Genomic DNA, 21,561 nt, shown 5'->3' on the forward strand with positions numbered 1-21,561 from the left:
CACACGCGTGGAAGAAAACCTGTAGGTAGTTTTTTTTTTTTTTTTAAGTGTATGTAGGCTGTAAAATCTGTCTAGATTGTTCCATGAATGAATATGGAGGTGGGAAAAAGATATTGTGTGGGCGGGAAACAATAGCATAGAGGCGAAGAACAGAGGAAGCTTCTGCATAAGAAAGCTGCTGTGTTCTAATAGCTGCGAGCACAGGAAGCTGATTTAAAGTTTCCATTTTATTAAAAATCAAGTCAGAATGTGTGAGAATTCTAAAGCTTGTTAGAATTGTAAAACTAGCAAAAGGTCAGGCATCCTGCTGGCAAACTTAACTTTGACCCATAAAGTACAATGTAAATGGGGAAGAAGTCTAGGAGCACCTCTGACCTCAGGACCCTTGCATCACTTCAGAAAGTGCTCTTTGCCATCTGCTCACCATAGCCAGTACTAGGACATGAGTGGCTTTGAAAAAAATATTAGAGGACCTCGTATATTCTGAATATTAGCCCCAGCTCATTACTTTATCCTAAAAATGGAGTTCTCTAGGAAGAATTACGTATGTTTTGGCAGAATTTTCTGTTACTCTAGACATAGCAGTTATGGAGAAATGTCTGCATTTTCTCTTTCCCGTATTTGTAAAATCTGCCCGTTAGCTTTATGTGCATATACATTTATTTTGCCTTCCTTTTATAAAGTGACAATTACTCTTTGAGAAGAAAATAGGTAAGTAGCGGTAGAGTAGTAATGTTGCTCATAATAACAGTTTTTGTAAGTTTGAAGATTCATTTCAAGGACCAATCCCTTATACCGTTTTTCTTTCAATTTTCAGTTCAGTATTAACTGAATTTTAACGTCTTACTCAGAAGTAGAAAAATTGTTGATGCCATTTTACCATTAGTTCCAGCCAGACCTTAATTTTAGAGACTGAAAAACTGTCCAAAGTGAAAATAAAATGCGTAAAAATTCCAATTAAAAAAATTCCAACCTTTTTGTTTCCTTTTGTTGCTTCTGAACTAGGAATTTCTCCTAACACCTCTGAGTCAGAGATTAAGCTACAGAATGATGCGGGTGTTTCCAGTGATTGGTGTTGCCAGTTGCTGTCATGACCTCATTTCTCTTAATTGTTGTCCTTTACAATTGTCCGATTTCGGCTTAATTGATTTGCAGGCACTATAGCCTAATAATAGGAGACTTGCAGGCAGAGCTGTGTCTGCTCAGGAACCTGGGTATCCCACGTTTCAAGGCTGACCTCTGGAATTGATGATGAATAATCTGTGGGGCAAACAGGATAAATAAGGAAGCAACTCAGTACACACAGTTTTGTTTTAAATGGAGCTGATTTCTTTTAAAGCCCAGAGAAGGGAGTCTTCACTTTGTCCTTGGTAGCATTACTCAGAAAGCTTTAGATTCTTATCTGATAAGGAATGGCGACCTAAGGCCATTGGAATGAGGAATGCGATTTGACTCGGCAAAGCAGTTCATATCCTAAAGACATTTGAGAAGAGCAGTGGCCTCTGGCATAAACAGGTGTTGCAAAATGCTAAATAGGGTGGCAGAAACCTCCCGGAAGCTATAAGATGAACAGGTGAAAATGAGCTGGTAGGTGAAATAGAAAAGGTGAAGACTTATCTCCCTCCTTATTACCATCCCCCACCCCAGAAAGGAGAGAAGTTTAGTCCTAGCTTAGTATCGAATAATGAAGTCTTCTTCCCAAGAGTGAGATAATTAGAAAAACCCTAAAGTAAGCAAATGTGAATATTAAGTATATAAAAGTTTACTGTATGGAGAACAGGGCTCAATCAGAAGTTCAAGTAAATGTTTATAATGGCTGAGCCATTAGTTTTGAGACGTGGAGGTGGGGGGCCATACCTTCAGAGGTGCTCAGGACAATCCTAGTACGCCCCTCCTGTGGCAGTGATTACAAACAGCTTTCTTTTCCATCTCAGGGAAGTTTCAGGATGGTCACCCCACCCGGGGCAGCTTGTAGGACTTGGTGGTATTTTATGAAATATCACTAACACTTAGCCTAGAGACACTACAGAGTTGGATTTGGGTTGCCTTTCTCCTGCTGCTCCCAAATAATATTTAAGTTTATCCTTGAGGGTACTTGGAAAAATAAATGAATTATTGGCTTACAAATTCTGTTCACAAAATAATGACTTTTTTTTTTAATGGAAGATTCAGAAGAATTAAAAATAGAAATGTGGTGGAACTTAAAATATTAATTTTTAATTTCTATGGACATTATCAAGAGGGAATTTTGTAGAATATGTAAAATCATAACTGCTTCAAATTCATGCAAAGGTCTTTGAAGTCTTCTTGATTTATATTTAAACTTCTTTTGAAGGATGAAGACAGACTGCTACATTTAACTTACTGGATTCCTGCAGAGATGTCTGCTGGGTGGGAGATATAAGAACAAATTTGGATAAATGCATATTGGGAAGATTCTCTTTAAGATATTTAAATAAGAAAAAAAAAGATATTTAAATAAGAAATGAAAATACTCTGATGAGTGCATGGAGATTTCTACTAAAATAATAGCAACATTTCTGGAGCACTTATTGTCTCCCATGTGTTTTGCTTCTATAACAAATTTTTAGAGCAACATAAAAGGAATTATTTCCCCCATTTTACAGTTGAAGACATAGTCCCAAAGAGATTAAATAGTATGTTCATCTGGTAAGTGAGAGTGCTGGGATTTGAACTCAAGTCTGACTTCCCAGCCCATGCTTGATATGCCATTTGAACAACTTCTACCATATAATAATCTCACATTTGTAAACCTATATGCACATATAGAACCATATCCTTATGCACAAACTCTTTATATGACGTAGAGAAAATGAAAGTCCATATGACGTCAGATTTCTTTCCATCCCCGTGTAGATGTTATGTTCCAGGGGATTCTGTCCTGTCCAAATCTATAAAATAGTGGCATGCAATAGATTTGTATTACTCCATTTATCTCTTTTAAAATTGTTGTGCATATCCATCTCAAGGATGTGGCCCACCTGAGCCACTATGAAAGGTTAAGTCAACCTTTCATATGTTACAAATTTTTAAAAAAGTAAATATAAGAAAATATTTCAGAATAAACCAAATTCCCATATGAACATTAATACCAAAGTGCTTTTCACCAGGACAGCAAAAACATTTCTGCGTCTTTAGTATAAAAAAAGAAAAGAAAACCCTACACTTTGAAAAAGGGTCTAAAAGAAATTCGAAAATTTCTTTTGCTCAATTACAGTATTGTACTTCTTTTGACCTTACTTCCCAAAAAGAAGAGAATGTAATAACATAGGTTATAAAACTCATACTTACTATTAGTGGTAAATAATTTACTGAACAATTGATAGCTGTTTTTTTCTCATTTAATACCCACAACGACCTGTTACGTCATATTCTATTTTTACACTCTGTATTACAGCCAAGGAGACTGAGGCTTAGTGAGGTTAAGTAAGTTATCCAAGATGAAACTGTGTGTAAGTGACAGAGGCAGGGTTGAAATCCAGTTCTCCCTGACACCGATTTCTATGCTTTTAAATAGTCAGCTGTACCTTGGTCAGTATATGAGATGACCTTCAACACACGTGTGTCCAAAATATTTGAATAAAGTGTTTAGCTTCCCTTTGGTTACAAGGAGCACATGCTTAGGAGACAGGCTCTGAATGGGGTGATGAGTACATGGTTAAGACAGCTTCTGCTAGGACCGAATTCTGCTGTGAGGTCCTGGGACTCTGATCATATTATATGAATGGGAAATGAGGAGCCCTGCCAACTCAGTCCCTTGTAAATAACATTCATTGTGGTTCCCTGTGTAGAAATCATACCTAGCCTCGTTTCGATAGCTCAGGTTCACCCAGACCAGCCTGCTTTCCCTCTGATAGAAACCACAGTCACATACAATGACCATAATAGCACGAGCTGTACAGTTGGGGAATTCGTTTCCAGGAGGAGATCTCTGAAAGAGAAAATCGCCCGGGGAGCTTTGTAAAAATACAAACTCCAAGCCACACCCATGGATTCATGTTTATAGTGGGGCTAAAATTCTCAAAATCGGTTGGGTTAGAAATCAGTGCTTTAAAACCTTAGTTTTACATTAAAACTCCCAAAGACGTGTTACAGAGTAGAACACAGATTTTTCTTGGCCTCTTCAAGATAAAGCTGGAGTCTTCAAAGAAATGCTAAGCTTTTAGCTGCTACACCCTCACCGGTGGGGAACTTGACTTCCCTGTTCCCTGAAGGCTGGTTCCTTAGAAATGTCTACGAAGCACCAGAGGTAATCAGAACCTCTTGTCATTCTTCCAAAGAAGCAGGTTGTCGGCGTGCCCTGGGATCTGCAGGGCAGTCACCTCAATTTTACTGACGCAGTGACTCCTACCTTTTTTAGGTCTAGCAACTGAGCTGAACAGGTGTACTTTGGGGTCGAGGGCACCTGGGAACCAGGGCTCTGGCATGTTCCACATCCTTCCCTGATCTTCACTTTTAAGGTAGCTACATGTTCTTAGCGCCAGTGACCCCTGATATCATTTGACCCCAAAGGATGGTACTCCCTCCATACAACTTAGCCAAACCACAACCAGTAAACGGGAATATATATGGAGCTAATTCACCTAATTGCTAATTCATAATGCAATCTCATAGGTTGGACATGATGATCCTCATGAAAGAGAAGAGGAAAGAGCTCCTTGCCACACATTAATTAATTAGCAAAATCACCGAGTGAAAATCTGTACTCTCGGCCCCAGATTCTGGTGGCCATTTTCCACCATGCCAGCTGACCCCTTCCAGATAACTCCTCACCCTGGATCTTGTAGTTTCTCAAGCAAAGGGGAAGGAGTTACTGTTTGAGAAGCCCTTGGCCTAGATTCACAATGTCAAGAGTAGCAGACTTTGTCTTAAGACCTCAAAACAGTTTTCACATTTCCAGTTTGGAGCTGATCAGTGCAAGCTCTGTGTCCTGATACTTTACTTTTCTGATACTCTTTGAATACATTCATGTATCTCTCATTGTCTAATCTTTGCTCAGATGCCAGTTTCCCGGTCCTTGTCACATGTATGGTCCCTTATCCGTATCAGCAAAGTAGTGAGCGATATAATTAAGGGAGTAAAGTTGGAGAAAATATATATCTAAAAGAACTATTCAAATACAACGGGGTACGGTGACGATTTAAAATACTTGCTTTCAAAAGAAAATCCACTTTGTCATTTAAATTATATGCACTATTGGAAAAAATATTTAATTTTACCATTTTGATGCATGACGAATTCAGTTCTTTGTGGTATGGCTTTGTCCATCTAGCCATTCAGGAATGGATTAAGGAATGGAAAATCATATTAAGATACTCTCAGATTAACAGTAAGGGGAAATTTAGTCCCTAAATTCTTAGAAAATGTGCCAGATTTACTTGTTTATAGAAAGTCGTGTGATGTCAATATTATTTCCTGCCTCAGACTATTTGTCTTGTTTTGTAGTCTTTCTAAAAGTCCTGGAGAGCAATTAAAAGTTTTCAAAAATCAATAAGTAGTCTCTTCTCTGCAAATTCTAGGGTGCGGTAAGTGGTCCAAAGCATCCAGCATTAGCAGTAGCCCGGCCAATTTGTAAGAGCTTTTAATTAATCCCGAAAGCAGAGGCCAAGTAGGAGTGAAAACGAAGCCAGATGATTCTCTGGAATGAACCCAAAAGGCCGGTAGCCGCCAGAGCAGTGTCGTTGTCAGCACAGGAAAGGGACCACCTCTGAGTGCAAGAAAGTGCGCCACTAGGCATGAGGCAAGCCGTGCCCTAAGGTAGCAAAGGGCACGTTCGCTATCCTCCCAGGTGCAAAGACGTGTGTGTGTGTGTGTGTGTGTGTGTGTGTGTGTGTGATTCACTCCATGGGTTTAACTAGAAGTGTGTTCTATTCATGACTTCTCCCTAGAGCATACAATATAAATAGAAGAGAGAACTATTGATGGCAATAAATAACAAAGTGCTCTCAGGCATATAGTGTTATCTGGTGCATATGCATTTGTTGGGCTGCGTACCTCCTTCTTTGCACCACTGACAATTTCCTCGGGGAATGCAAACTTCAGAAACACGTTTGGTGGAGCTGAGCCTCTGTGAATATTTTTTTACACCAAATGGACCAAATTTGGCTACAAGAACACTGTGTTTCTGCTTATGTTCAATTCTTCAAGGGAAAAAGAAAAATACAAACAAAAATCTATATCTATCTATAAATCTATATCTATCTATAAATTCCCATCATAGGCAAATTTTGTGAAAAATCTTGCAAATAACTTAAGTAATGATGTTTTTTGTAAATTGGTGTGTTTGACCTTTTTGGCCATTCCCACAAACGAGGGACAGATTGTAGTCGGCTCAGAGTATATCAGACACACTGTGTCAGTTTGGTGAAAGCACAGATTTTTGTCTTTTCCCCCAATATGCCAATCTCTGAGCATATAGTTTACACACTGTTTGGTATGGTAACAAGTGCTTGTTTACAACCCCTGAGAGAAAGCTGTGAGCAGCTACACCCTACCAATGAAAGGGTAAAAAAGTTGTTCTCTTTCTCTGCCTGCTGTCTCTCTCTCCTATGCACACACAGGATCTGGCATTTCCACTTTCCAGGATCCCAGGGGGTGTATCTGCCCTAGACCTACTGTCTGTTGATCCTTTGGTTGTCACCCCAAGCAATGACCCCATTGAGAGGTCTTTCCAGTGCTCACTATCCACCGCCTACAGTCATATGCGATGTTTCTAGTTGGTGCTCCTGTAATGCTAGGAGCCGATATCTGGCTCTCAAAGCATTCATCATGCTTTTTGTGGTCATCACTTTTCTAGGTAGTAAAGGCCTTGATATGGAAATATCTTTCTGGTCGTCTCCATTCCTAGCATGTTGTGTGGCATAGAATAGGCCTTTCAAATTTAATCATTTTGAATGGATGGAGGGACAAATGAAATAAAGTGAATACGGGAAAAACAATTTCTGAAAAGGGGCTAAGTAATGATAAGCATAGTTATGTTCGTAAGTGACAGTCATTACAAAAGGCCAACACTATGTGTGTTGCAGCAAGCAGTGACAGCAGTTCGGTACCAGTAGAGAGAGATGACACTGTGAGTCATCAGGAGAGCAATGTGAACATGTCTTTAGCTATTGCACTTGGCATTGGTGAGTCCTGCGGATGGATGAGAACAGAACACAATGGGCACATGGTTCACTCTAATTATTACTTTTTAAAAAAATATGAAAGTGTGATGAGGTCGTTGTGAGAATTGTTCTTTAATAATAGCTGAAAAGTTTCTCATTTTACTGATAAGGAAACTGAGGCTCAGATGGTCAAAGTGAATTGCCCAAGGTAATTAAGTCAGTTAATCACTGAACTGAGGTGATAATCCTTGTGTTCCAATATACAGCTCAGTCAGTGCTCTCTACTATCAGGAGCAATGATTAACTGAAAACCATACAACTCTTCAGTACTGAGGTGTTGTTTGGGGCTGTTACAAACAATATTAGCAACAAGTTGAGAACATATTTTCTTAGATCTCAAACCTCTACATAATGTAAATAAAATATTTTAAGAATTAAAGAATAAGGGCACTTGGGTGGCTCAGTGAGTTAAGCATCCAACTCTTGATTTTGGCTCAGGTCATGATCTTAGGGTCATGGGATCAAGCCCCGCATCAGGCACACTCAGCTGGGCGCCTGCTTAAGATTCTCTCTGTATCCTGCCCCTCTCCACCTTCCCTCTCTGAACAAAAAAAAAAAAAAAAAAGAGAGAGAGAGAGAGAGAATTAAAAAAAACCATATGCCAAGCAGATAATTAATGTCTTTTGAAAAATAATTAACTGCTCCAAGGGATTCCAGTATTTATTTGAAACATGGAAACTACTAAAGCCAAAATTTAAAAAATGGAAAATCCATGCCAATTTTTAGATATCACACTTAAAAATTGCATAAAAACAACAAGATCCAATTGTTAAAGAATTTCTTCTGTAGTTACTTTATAAGCAAACAAATAAACAAACACATAAATAGATTTGCCATAGATTTAAATAATGGTGGAAAGACACATTCCTTCAGTTAGCCAAAAATTAATTATGACAACATCTACTATGTATTAGTCAAGGTTCTTCAGAGAAACAGAACCAATAGGATGTGTATATTAGAAAGCAGTGAGCTTCATTTTATTTATTTATTTTCATTTTTTTAAAGATTTTATTTGTTTATTTTAAAGACAGAGGGTGGGGGAGAGAGAGAATCTCCAGCAGACTCTCACTGAGCACAGAGCCTGCCATGGGGCTCAATCCCAGGACCCTGAAATCATGACCTAAGCCAAAACCAAGAGTCAGACGCTCAACTGACTTAGCCATCCAAGTGTCCCAATGGGATTCATTTTAAAGAATTGGCTTATGTGATTATGGGGATTAGCAATACCAAAATCTTCAGAGCAGGCCAGCAAGCTGAAAATTTCAGAATGAGCTATTGTTGCAGTCTTGAATCCAGAGGTAGTATGGAGGCAGAATTATTTTCAGAAGACCTCAGTATTTTTTTCTGAAGGCCTTCAATTGATTAGACGAGGCCCACTTAAATGTAGAGTAATCTGCTTTACTCAACATCTACTGATTTAAATGTTAATCATATCTAAAAAAATACCTTCACAGCAACATTTACATGGTGTTTGACCAAACAACTGGGCATCATAATCTAGCCAAATTCACTCATAAATTTAATCATCACAGACTATGTGTCAGGAGCTATATGGAATTGCAGGTTACACCAGGGAACAGTTGAGTTTGGAAGGCATCCAATGAGCAGTTGACCACTCAAACATGAATTACGCATTTCCCAAGTGCCAGAAATGGAAAGTGTGGGTACTTTGAGAAATTATAGCAGAGAAGCCTAACTCAGCCTGAGGGACTTGGAATAGCTCCCCTAAGAATGTGACATTCAGGCTGGCGGCCCGAAAGCTGAAAGAGGGGTTAACCAAGCAAAGGTGGGAGGCGAGATTTCCAAGCAGACGAAAAAGTCCTGAGGTAGAAGGAGCATACCAAGAGCCAGGAGAAGTCCACCATGGCTGGATACAAGGACACTTGAAAGGGGAGGAGCCAGATCCTTCAGGGTCTTTTGGGTGAGATTCGCCACAGACAGACCTCAGGTAAGACTGAGGTTATGAAATGTCTGTCTTCATGCTCTGTGGCTAATGCATCAGAAGGGCTAAGAGTGGCTGCAGGATGACCAGTTAGGGGACTAGATTGTGGTGCGGGTGGAGGTGGAGATGGTGAGAGTTGAATGAGCTCAAAAGATATTTTGGAGGATATTTAGGGACACATGACTACTAGTTATGGAAGTTGAGGGAGAAGAAGGTATCAAGGAGATTCCACAATCTCAAGCTTGCTCTCTCCTTTGGATGAAGGTCTCATGGTGCTGCTTGTAATGAAGAAATGTTGGTGAAAGAGTCTGTTCAGTAAGGGGTGTAGAGTTGGAGGCACTTGGGGTGTAGCCTGGTGGAAACATCTAATAGGTAGTTGGACACGTAGCTCTGAGACTCTAAGAGACACCTAGGGTGAGAGAGAATTGAAACTATGGAAATGGATTTGTCTGCATAGAAAGAGAGTATCATGAAAAAGTAGGAGGCTAAGGTCCAAGCTCAGAGCAACTCAGGCCTGAGGGCCAGTTATAGGAGGAAAAGATGGAAAAGGAGAGTGACCTGAGAAAAGGGGATGAGACTAGCATCTTCCAAGCCAGCAACATTGCCTCTCTCCCTAACCACAACTGGGAAAGGTTTTGTATTTTTTTTTTTTTAAAGATTTTATTTATTTATTCGACAGAGAGAGAGACAGCCAGCGAGAGAGGGAACACAAGCAGGGGGAGGGGGAGAGGAAGAAGCAGGCTCATAGCGGAGGAGCCTGATGTGGGGCTCGATCCCAGAACGCCGGGATCACGCCCTGAGCCGAAGGCAGATGCTTAACCGCTGTGCCACCCAGGCGCCCCAGGTTTTGTATTTTTAAGAACTTGTGTGATTAGGTTGGGCCCACCCAGATAAACCAGGATCATCACTCAAGACTTTTAGCCTTGTTCACATCTATAACCTTAATTCTATTTGTCACATAACATAACATATTCAAGTGTTCCAGAGATTAGGATGTGGACATCTTTAGGGGGCCGTTATCCCGCGTACCACCAAAACAACTATGTGGAATGCTGCTCAGAAGTGGCAGAAGATAAAAACTGAAAACGTTCCAGTTGGATGGGGCACATGGAAATAAACTACAGCAAGTTCAGTGGATTGGAGATCATGAAAATGGGCTAAAAATTAAATCAGAGGGATTAGAAGTAGATCATTTATTTCAAGAAATCCAACTGTGAGTAAGGAATGCAGGTCTTGAAACCCACTTAAGCATGAGTGAATATTTATTAGGACTGGAAGAATCATTGTCTATATTTAGAGTTTGGCTGGTGGTAGCAAGAATTCTACCCTCCCTAATTCCAGAGAGCCTCTTGTTCTATCATGAATATCTGAGGGAAGATGAACAAGGGAATAATTAGCATTAACAAATAAAAATGAAACCTAGAAGATTCTTGTTAACTGTGACAACGAAACTAAGATAAATAACAAATATACATTCTGAAACTCTTGATGTTTATTTCCACGTTTAAAAAGAGTAATCATCATGTGGTTTTGGATACATGAGTTCCAGGGCAATTAATCATCTAATATATGTGTCTCTAACAAGCATTTGCTAATAGCTTGATGTTGGCAAAAATAATATGTTTCAAATCTGCTTCCTCTGAAGCCAAAAGATTTCAACATAATATCTGTACTGGTGAGGGTTGTGCTTAAAATGAGAATCAGTGTTAATATGAAAGAAGAAAAATAAATAAAAAAGGAAAAAATACTCTAATACTTATAAACCAGTGAAAGCATAATCATAATAGTTAACCATTATTGAGTGATTGACTAATTCCCAGTGCTATACTCCTACAAGTAGATAAAAAGGCTGTCCCCATTTCAGAAATGTGGAAACTGAGGCAGCACACACCAGGACTAGGGTTCCAATCTAAGCAGTCTACAAATTTCGAGATGCCAACAGCAATCAGTAACACCTGACACTGTCTGCTGCGTACCCTGTTTTAAGTACTTTACAGACCTAAGTCATTACAGGTTTGCCAAAGCCCTGGGAGATAGGCATTTCCCTGCCATCACCTGAGGAAGAAACTGAGGCATGGATAGGGGAGGTCACACACGTGCTAAAGGCTAAGCTAGAATTCACATCCAGCAGACTGGCTCTGGAGTCCAGTTTTCCTACCCAAATAGCTCAAAGATGATGTTTTTTAAGTTTTTCATGGAGACAGTGCTTTCTTAATCATTGCTGCTGTTGTCTTCTTAAAGCCTTAGAAATGAAAGAAATCTTTAATTTTATTGGGCATCCCTCTCTGAAGTTCACCTTCACCTTCCTGAAGTTAAGAATTGGGTGATCTATAAGGTTTCTTTTAACTGCATAATCCCGTGAACAAAATGCTGTCAATATCAGGCACCTGAATTCCTTCTGTTCTTCTGACAAGTCTTTATTGTGTTTTTACATGTGTTTTAATTGTATGCTACATTTTATCATTGTAATGATTACTAATTATTTATAATAAGCATTTATTGAGCATTATTGTTATAATTGAGCCTTTTTTTATTGTAACATGCTGGGTGCATTCCTTGGTTTCCTTTACTTAATCTTCATACAGGCTTTGCTTCGAATTATGGTTACTCTCCCACCTGACAGATGAAGAAACTGAGTTTAGAAACATGTAGAACTTTGTTCAAGTCACATAACTCGTAATTGGCAGGGCTTGAGATCAAACCCAGAAAATCTTACTCTGAAACTCTGAAGCCCAGTCCCTTTTACCACTTTGCCCGTGTGTGTGGCTTCCACATCAGAAACAGAGTCAGATCAGACGTCAGCAAAGATGGATATTTAGCCTACATATAAAAAGGTGAAATGAGGAAAAATAAATGATATGTCTGCTTAAAATCATCTCTCTGACATAACCAAGTGATAATTTCCACAATGAGACCTTCCCCCCGGAGTTTTGCACGTGGGATCCAAAGGAGCAGCTTAATTTAGGACTAGAGGGAACAGTTCTTTAAAAACGTATTTCCTGAGCCAGTAGACAGATTATTGCCTTGCAGCTAACACGGAATCCTGAAGGAACACGCTTGAGGGGTCTAAAGTGCGGGTGAGGCTTTTAGAGCTTTGTTGATGGCTGAGACAGAACTGGGTGGGGTGTCACCAGGCCTGGGAGGGAGGGGTGTGTGTAAACCCGTGAATGTGTGTGTGCACGGTTGCTCAAGCAGGTAAGGGATCTCAGAGAGTTAGGTGTCAGACTCTGGAGAAAGCATATTATATATAGGGAAGAAAGAAGCCAATTGAGTTTAAGAGGGTATTAAAGAAGAAATATGACCCAACATGTCTGCCTCAATTTGGCCATAAGCTAGGGACTGAGACTGTCCTGAGAACGGTCCCCACTTAGGAAATGCCTAGAAACATTGAAGTAGTGGGAAATGAGTTGTAATAAAATCATGGATTTAGAAGGCTTGTGAAATCGTCTAGCCTAAACTTTGGCCTCTGCCCAAGCCGTGTGAATTGCCTCAGATAGCAGCTGTTCCGGGCCCATTTTAAAGGTCAGCCCAGAACGAGATTCCACAGTCCCCATTCCAATGATGACCTGTACTCGCTCCCAAGAAAGCTGTTACTTATCTAAATCCTGTGCATCAGTTTAATCTCCACCTTGCCCTCCAGAACGATGAAATAGGGATATATCACCATCCACCTAAAAGACCCTCACTAAATCACCCGTAATCTCTCTTTTTCCAATGCCATCCCTTTGGTTCCTTCAGTCTCATCTTATTTTGTCTGGTTTCCTTTCTTAACTGCACATCTGCCAACACAGAAGAAGGCCAAATGTCATTATGGGACTCATAGTTGTACCATATGGAAAATGACTGTCCTCACTATTGCTTAGAGGTGAAGAAGTAAGATTTGTGCCCACAGTTAGGTTAAGCATTCTGTGAATAACAAGGAAGCCCCAAGCACATTAACATGCCTTGCAAATCTACAGGAACATTCTTTCCTTGGCTTATCCGGGTCTTGGTCCTTAATGGCAAAAACAATAATGGTAATAGTATCCTTAAAAAGCGCCACTGTGAGGATACATCTGGTATCATTTGAGAGTGTTTACTGTCATCAGCGCCATGACCGCCATCATGAATTTTACATCTGTGTCCGTATGGAGCAGCGATTAGTAGAGGGTGATTACGTTATTCATTTTAATCAACATTTACCGTGGTCGAAATCGTCTAACATTTTGTAATTTGTTCACAGAAACGTAACCTGGAATAGCTTAGCTATCCCAGATACGCACTGCTCACCAGAGCTGGAGGAAGGCTACCAGTGCCCCCCAGGATTTAAATGCATGGACCTTGAAGACCTGGGACTTAGCAGGCAAGAGCTGGGCTACAGTGGCTTTAATGAGATAGGTCTGTCTTACCACTAAAACACATTTTCAGTTTCTATTGTACAATGTTTATGAAATGGAAAGAATACTTGTGTGATTGATATTTTCTGTTAAGATTGTCTATATAACATTTCAGAAACACAACGGCAGATTTTAACCATCTGCCGACATTGTGATATAGTCTACCCTGCAGTCTGTAAACTACAGTCTGCTTGGATGGGTATTTAGCAGTGTCTTTAGAGAGTGAAATATCCCTGATCTTAGACTATTTTTGATTCCTAATTATAGCATTTAAAAATATTTCAATGAGCAAGGTTCAGGGCTTGTTGACTCAAAGATAAACAAGGCTTGGTTTCCTTCCACATATAACTGTCCCGCAGTAAGCAAGGTAAGTCTTCGCGTCTCTGAAATAGTAGCCATTGATGAGTGGACGAGCTGGAAAGTAATCCTGGAACAGAAGACAGCTAAGGAAATACTTAATGAATATCCATCAGTGTATAATAGATTTTTGGGAAGTGCTTATACACGAATATGACGTGTTCAAATGTATACATTTATTAGTGGCTTGTCCTACAAAGTCCTGAAATGTGCCGTTCTGTACAGTAATGAAAGCACTTAGCATCTGCCATTTACTCCATACCATTGCGTTTATTACAATTCCATGCAAGTTGTGCAAATTTCATTACCGAAAAAAAAAAACCCCACAGAATTCTAAACAATTATCTTATGCTTTGAGAATCTGTTTTAGCCAGCTCAGGCTGCCGTAACAAAATACCATGGACTGGGTGGTATAAATAATGTAAATTCATTTCTCACCAGTCTGGAGGCTGGAAGTCCAAGATCAGGGTGCCAGCATGTTTGGATCTGGTGAGGCCCCTCTCCTCGGCTTGCACATGGCTCTCTTCTCACCATGTTCTTACATGGTGGTGGGGGTGGGGGGAAAGAGAGACAGAGAGAGAGAGAGTGAGGGAGGGAGAAAGAGGGAAATAATCCCATCAGGAGAGAGCACCCTTATGACTTCATCTAAATTGAATCGACCTTCCAAAGGCCCCATCTCCTAATACCATTGCACTGGGAGTTAGGACTTCAGCATAAGAATTTGGGGTTGGGGGAGCACAAACATTCAGTCCATAACAGAATCGTTATCAGAAAAATTTGGGAAAAAAAAAAAACAATTAATTTCTCCTTAAAGTTTCAAGGCCCAGCTGCATTTAAGAGCGTTTAGATGTGAGGGTCTTAGAGAAAAATCTCAGTGTGTAGCAGAGTGGTGGTTATGCTCCTTCGAAGCCAAATCTATTTTGTGACTTTTCATGCGGTTTCATATCTCAGTGGGCAGCCGTACAGTGGGGGGATTCATGGCCAGAGGAGAGAGCATGAGATCCTGTCAACCCTGATGGCAACTGCTATGAACCTAGCCAATCAATCTTCGCACGTCAGAATCGGTGGCTGATAAATCCTCCTCTCACCCTGGCCTTAGTCATAGCTGCTCCCAGACAGTGTTATTACAGGATGGCATCAAGCACTCGGCCACATACTGGAATTTCAGAAAGAGTATGTGAAGGTCTTGCACTGATTGAGGAATACTTTTCTGGAATGTGAACAAAACCACAAGGAGACCGCCTCTGGATAGAATAGAATACTGAACTTGGCCTGAAAAACACAATGAGTTGGTATTAAAAAAAAAAGTGAGTTTTGCAAACAACATTCCTAAATTTTTATTCTTATATTTTAATATGCCCTCAGAGGTGGATTTCCACTATTGAATTTAGACGGATAATCTTTCATCCCTTTGGCCAATGATAAAATTTTGTAAAGTCCAAAAATTTAGGAGCCAGCAGATGTGGAAGCATTTCAATTTGCTGTACTCTCTTAAACTTATCTGGTTTTGGAATCAATCTCACAGCCTTCCCCTCGGCTCCTAAGAGCAGAGGACTTTTACACATTATACACTGACTTTCAGGGATGAGCAGGAAATCACAGGTGTGGTATGGGAGATGGGATATACAGCTTTGGTAAGCTGGTGGAACAAGATGCAGGAATCCTAACAGCTGGGGCACAGCTAGAATGCAGGGCTTCACAGAGCCTGCGGCTCTTTGTCTTAAGGGGGGCTAACTGGGTGTACCCATGTCTTGTATGGAGGGTGGCCAGCAATCAGTAGTGAGGCTGTCCTTGCACAAAAACCTCCAGTCCTTTCGAAATATATTGCTAAATCAAATCACTTCCTGGCCATTTTGAATGAAACAATTGTGTCTAAACTCAAAATGCTGCATTATATTCAAGCTGATTCAGCTTTCCTCACTATGACTTCCGATGACTTGTACGGTACTCTCTTTGAGGGAGGGAGTTTCCTCATAGAGTGTGTTGGCTTGAGAAGCCCGACTCAAGGAGAGAACTGCCCTGGGGGCAGCAGGCCCCCGCTAAGGCAATAATCTTACTGTTTATTTGCACATTTATCTCCCAAGGATTTAAGCTCCTTGAAAACAGGAAGTACATCTTTTCATCTCCATGCCTTCAGGGCCTGGCGCAACGCCGGTCTCTATAAATATTTACTAATGGGCTGAACAAAGTATATGTCCTTTTGAATTTGGTGGTGACCAGTCATGTTTGTGTTACGATATAGAGCCATAATAGAGAATTAAGTTGTTTTCTTTTTGTTCTTTCCCCCAGTTTTGTCTGTTTTTGTTGGCAGTATTCACCACTCCTCATGACTTGCTTTTCTATACAAGCTTAGTTTGGTCTGTTTGCTTCTTTTTCTCAAATGATGCTTGAGTTCAACGCCATTGTATGACTAATGGTTACATAAGGAAATGTTAACTTTGTGCTAAAATCAAAAAATTTTAAAATGTTCAGTGTAGTTTGGACTGAAGTGGTCTGATATCATGCATCTACGTAGATACACAAATTGTGGTATTTTAGACCATCTTTAAAGTTTTTATGAAAACAAAACATAATTTTCCCCCCAAAATGAGGAAAAGTAATTATTTGCTTAGACACACATGATCACCTCTTTTTGCATGCAGTTGAATTTAAAACAATTAGGTGCCTAATTGTGCATATAAATTTGACCAATGTACTTTATGGTAAGTAAGCATGATTAATTTAAAAGGAGTACATTTCCTCTTCTTATTAATCAAATTGTCATACAATGCATTGAATTTCACCGCATTTATAAAGTTTCATTTATAAGTAGCTTTATGTCCCATTAAAATTGGTGATGTTGAGAAACCCAATTTTTGAAACATATTAATAAAGTCAGAGTCATTAAAGTAGAAAAATTACACGGAGCCCCACCTGTAAAATTGCAGAGTAAAGACACCTTTGCGTCTCTGAAATCATCCACCATCAAGGAGACAGAGAAACAGAAATGCAATTTCCATATCCAAGGACTCCGAAAAACCTGTAACTAGTAAACCACGCATCGGAAGACCAGGTGTCTAACAGAATACTTCCTGAAAGGACTCTGGCTACTGAGGATCTCAGACACAGTCAGCAGAATGCTGACATTAAAAATAAGGACTATTCCCAGAGGAGCAGAACAGTCCTCTCTTTGAGTTAGGGGATCAGTGTGTGGCTGACCGTGGGAGCTTTCTGGGACTCAGTGGGGTACCTCAAAGTGGAGCCCTTGTTCCTGCAAGCACTTGGTAGAGAAATAAAGAAGAAGACAGACCCTCAGTCTAGAGGGGCCCCGATGCTGCTGATCCATGTTGACAAATACAAGGGGCCAACCCGGCTATACCTTAGGATGACCTTGGGGAGTCTTTTAAAACGCACCAATTCTCAAGCACCACTCCTGGGCCAGTTAAATGAAAACCTTGGAACGGTCCAAGGCGTAGATGGTTTTCAGAAGCTCGAGGGTGTCCTAATGTGCATGCACAGTTATGAGCACCTGGATCGAGGCGGCAGTGGTACAGAGGCAAACACACCTATCTTAGAAAAAAAAACTCCCTTCTCTCCCGCAGTGCTCCCTGACAAACACCTGGTCCTTTAAAATTGATTTCACAGGTGAGTAACAGTCAAAAAGAATGAGGACCATATCTATAAAAATGGATTTTTAGATATGTTTAAAACTGAAAAAAAAAATATCCAAAAGATACAGTTTTTAAAATTGCGAAGAAGACGACCTAAATAAATGGATTTAAAGGGTACCACTGTCTCAGTAGATGCCCAGAGAACAATCAACACTGAGGCATTTCTTACTAAAGGTGTTGGACTTCAGAGCTAAAGAAAGCATCCGATGGGCATCCAGAAAAAAATGATCAAGTCAGTTCTTTTTCTTTTTTTTCCAAGCGACGCTCAAACGGGGGGTCCGGGAGGAGCCCCGGGGTCCCCAGTCAGTTCCAAGGGGAGCCATCAGAGAGGACTGAAACTTGTCAGAATTCAAGTCTGGGATACAAGGACACCGGGCTTACAAAGTCCTCAGAGAAACTCATTTTGGTTACTGCTGAGGAAGCCAGAACTCAGAGACTTCCATTTACATTAATCCTTCTTGAAGACACTTGCCCAATCAAGAAGGGTGGGTCATGAACCTAGTGTCTAGTATCTCCTCACTGTATAAACAAAGCTAATACGACTTCAGGATTTCCAGAGTATAATATAAATATTGTAGCTTACGGTCGTGTAGAAGAGACGAGAAGAAAATCAGGGGAGGTAGTGTAATGATATTAGTGTCCTTATTCTCAGCAATAAAAAATGTATCATTTTATACAATATGTGAATCATGTGATGGAGGTATATGTGTACTAGCACAAGAATGCATTACAAAGTAAAAAATATTCTCGTTTAGGAAAAATTCAAAGCTCAAAATAATGGCCCTGGGGTTTGGATCACAGCTGTGCTACATACGGGTGTGGTGACCGGGCAAAGGAATTAACCTCTTCTGGCCTCAATGTCTTTATCTGTAAGATGGTGTAAGGGATACATCTCTCGTATTATTACCTTCTTCCTGCAACAGTTTGCTACTCAGATTGTTCAGGATCTTACAGCAAGGGGGGACAGGAGAGGGGACGGGGACAAGGTATTCTGCACCTTGCATTCTGTTCCTATTAACTGATATTCCACATTTTATCTCCCTCTACTCAATGTGCAGAATTCTAGAGGGCCAATTTTTTTGTAGCGTTTGGTCTTCGTTAATCAATTATTCTTCTCTTGTTATTCTCAGAAATATATTTCCTTTTGTGCTTTCTCTCTCTCATTAGAATCTTACCCCTATTTCGCCCATGCCATTGAGCTTTCTACAGTGTCATTAAGCTTCGTGCCTATACTTTTATTTATCCCTATGCATTTGAGTTTGTGACCCTGGGTTGAGCCACTCCCTGTCTTTTAGCAGATTGCCAAGAGGCCCTCCTTCCATAGACTTCAGAAAAGCCTCCCGTAGCTCAGTGAGCAAAAGCCACTGCCATGCTATTTCCTGCATGGTCCCCAGCACTCAGTGGTTGACTTTCTGTCTTCCCATAAATCCCTGTGCCAAACGGTAATGGAGATGCTGGCTGTTTTTCTGTCCCTCTCTTCCATTTAAATACCTTTCCATCTTTCTTTCTGGGTACCTTTCCTGCAGCCCATTCTTAAGGACCCTCAACTAATACATCTTCTCTAGGACGTTAGCCTATGCACTTGAGACATCACATACTCTCCACATTTCAAACCTATGAAGGAATATACATTATTGGAAGGATATATCTGAAGATCACAAAACATGTTCAGCGGACATTCGCGTTCTGTGACTACAGTGAGAGTGTGGCGAGGTGGGGAGCCAGCACATGGTGAAAAGGTTTGGGGACTGATGACACCCCCAAAACACCATAGTGTAGAGGTGAAACCAAAATACCACATCAGTGTACCCTGTTTTGAAAATGTGTCCTACTTCCTTCCATGTTCTGAGTACTTACCCCACTTTCAGCCAGCCTCTCCCGTTCCCTCTGTTGTCACATGCTTATCCACACGTGGGGCATACAGTCTGAGAACACTGTGATTTTCTGTAATGGCACTGAGAGTGAAACTAGAGGAATTTTGAGCTGGAAAAGACAGTAGCCATTTGGTTTACCCACACAGTTTTATTGAGAGGGCAACTGAGCATCAGAGTGAGCAAGGTCAGAGTTCTAGAGAATTCCGCACGGAGGCAGAGCTAAACTCATTTCTGATTCACAGACTCCCACTAAAACTTACCTTTTCCCTCCAACTTTGTACATTTCAGTTCAATGTTTAATTGAAAATCAAACTTGAAAAAATACCTTGCAAAGTTAGCGGTAATCTTAATTTTATAGTAGCAGGTTAGCGTCACTCACCTTTGGTACGATGCTGCACAGAAGACAACTATCCAAACAGACGTGATGTGCCAGTTAGAAAAAGGCAACAACAAGTCTATCACCCGTGGGAAGGAAATCACAGCAAATGCCATTAAACTGGCAATTTACTTGTCATGATCTTTCAAAAGAGGTAAGAAATTGGGGACAGCAGATGAGTACAAATCTATTCAGGTTTGAACTCTCCATTCATTGAACAGTCAGGTAAAAACAAAACATGTTCAGAGTTTTTTGTTGGTTTTCTTTTTTTATGTCTTTACTTATTTAATTTTTTTAACTTTTTATGTCGAACTGATTTTAGACTCACATAAGAGTTACAAAATAGTGCAGAGAGTTCCTTTATACACATCACCCAGGTTCCCAGAACAGTAACTTCTTACACAACTGTACTATCTCATTACAGCTAAGACATCAACGGGACACAATGCTATTAACTATAGTACACATCCTGTTAAATTTCACTGGTTGACCCACTGATGATCTTCTTCTATCTCAAGATCCTGCCCTTAGTTATTAACTCCCTAATCTCCTCCAATCTGTAAGTTTGTCAGCTTTGTCTTTCATGGTCTTGACACTTTTCAGAAGCACTAGTCAGTTATTTTGCAGAATGTCTCTCAACTTGGTTCTATCCGATGTTTTCTCATAATTGGAATGAAGTTATGATCAGACTGTTTATCTGATGTCTGGCTTCCAAGAGGGAAGAGAAGTTGTCTGTCTTCTTTTAGTTATTTCTTTCCTATTTTTATTTTTCTTATTATGTAAGTTTCAGGTGTACAATTTTATAATTAGATATTTGTATACACCAAAGTGATCAAAATATATTTAGTTTTGATAGAACAACCCAGTATATGACATATAAGGATAAAATTCATCTTGAGAAGTCACTTAGGAAAGTAAATAGGTATCAGGCATTTCTTGTTGTCATTAGCCTTCAGAATCTTAAGAACAAAACACAAAAGCCCAAATTTGTAAAAATCTATTATAGACTAAACCTGATCGAAACAATTTATTTCAGTTAGAGGAAGTCCATTAGCAAGATCAAACTATAAACCGGACATTCTGATAGAAACTAATAGAAAAAACACTTAAGTTATATGTGCTTTACCTGGACTGAATGTAGTGGACTGTTTTCCCTATTCTTTATATACAGTAATCAAAGGTAAAGCCAGGAAATAACAAACACTATCTTCTTATGGTGACTAATTGCCATAGACGATCTTTATTATTGTAATTACTGTCAATTCTTATGACAAGTACTGCTTATCATTTATCGATTACTTATTATGTTTCTAACACCAGGCAAAAAGTTTTTCTATCCAAGATGTTTTTCATCATCACAATAAACCTATAAGGTGTCATTATCCCCAATTAAAAGTGAGGAGAATGAGATGAGAAAGAATTGATTGACCCAAAGTCACACCCGAGCCACAGTTGGGAGACAAGTCTTGCTGCCCAAGGTCAAAGCCTGCATTATCTGTGAAGTCGGCCATGGGTCACTGCCCTTCCCCATGGCTGGTCAGGACAGCTGGTTCATTAGAGGGTCTCATTATGATGGGGAGGGAGACAAGTCTTCCAGCGTTAACAGTGCACCGGACCTGCTGCCTTCTCCTCCCATCGCCATGTCTCTGGGACAGAGGGATGAATGTGAAGGAGGGTGACAGTGACGTCCGCGGCAAACTGAGGGCACTTCAGAACGGGTCTCTGGCTTGGCATCTATCCCCCCGCAGCATACTGTGTGACAGAGTTGGTGCATTATAAATGTGATTTTTATGTGAGAATGG

At 40.2% G+C, this 21,561-nt stretch overlaps 1 protein-coding gene across 1 annotated transcript in view; it reads left to right on the forward strand.

The window, feature by feature from the left end:
• Positions 1–21,561, forward strand: part of NALCN (sodium leak channel, non-selective) — a 300,199-nt gene that overhangs the window by 40,711 nt on the left and 237,927 nt on the right. Inside the window, exon 7 of the mRNA XM_044381929.3 lies at positions 13,349–13,503. Coding sequence (XP_044237864.1) covers positions 13,349–13,503 — 155 coding nt within the window. The remainder of the gene's footprint in view (positions 1–13,348; positions 13,504–21,561) is intronic.

This window comes from Ursus arctos, unplaced genomic scaffold (assembly GCF_023065955.2).
Source record: "Ursus arctos isolate Adak ecotype North America unplaced genomic scaffold, UrsArc2.0 scaffold_10, whole genome shotgun sequence".
NCBI classification, from domain to species: Eukaryota; Metazoa; Chordata; class Mammalia; order Carnivora; family Ursidae; genus Ursus; species Ursus arctos.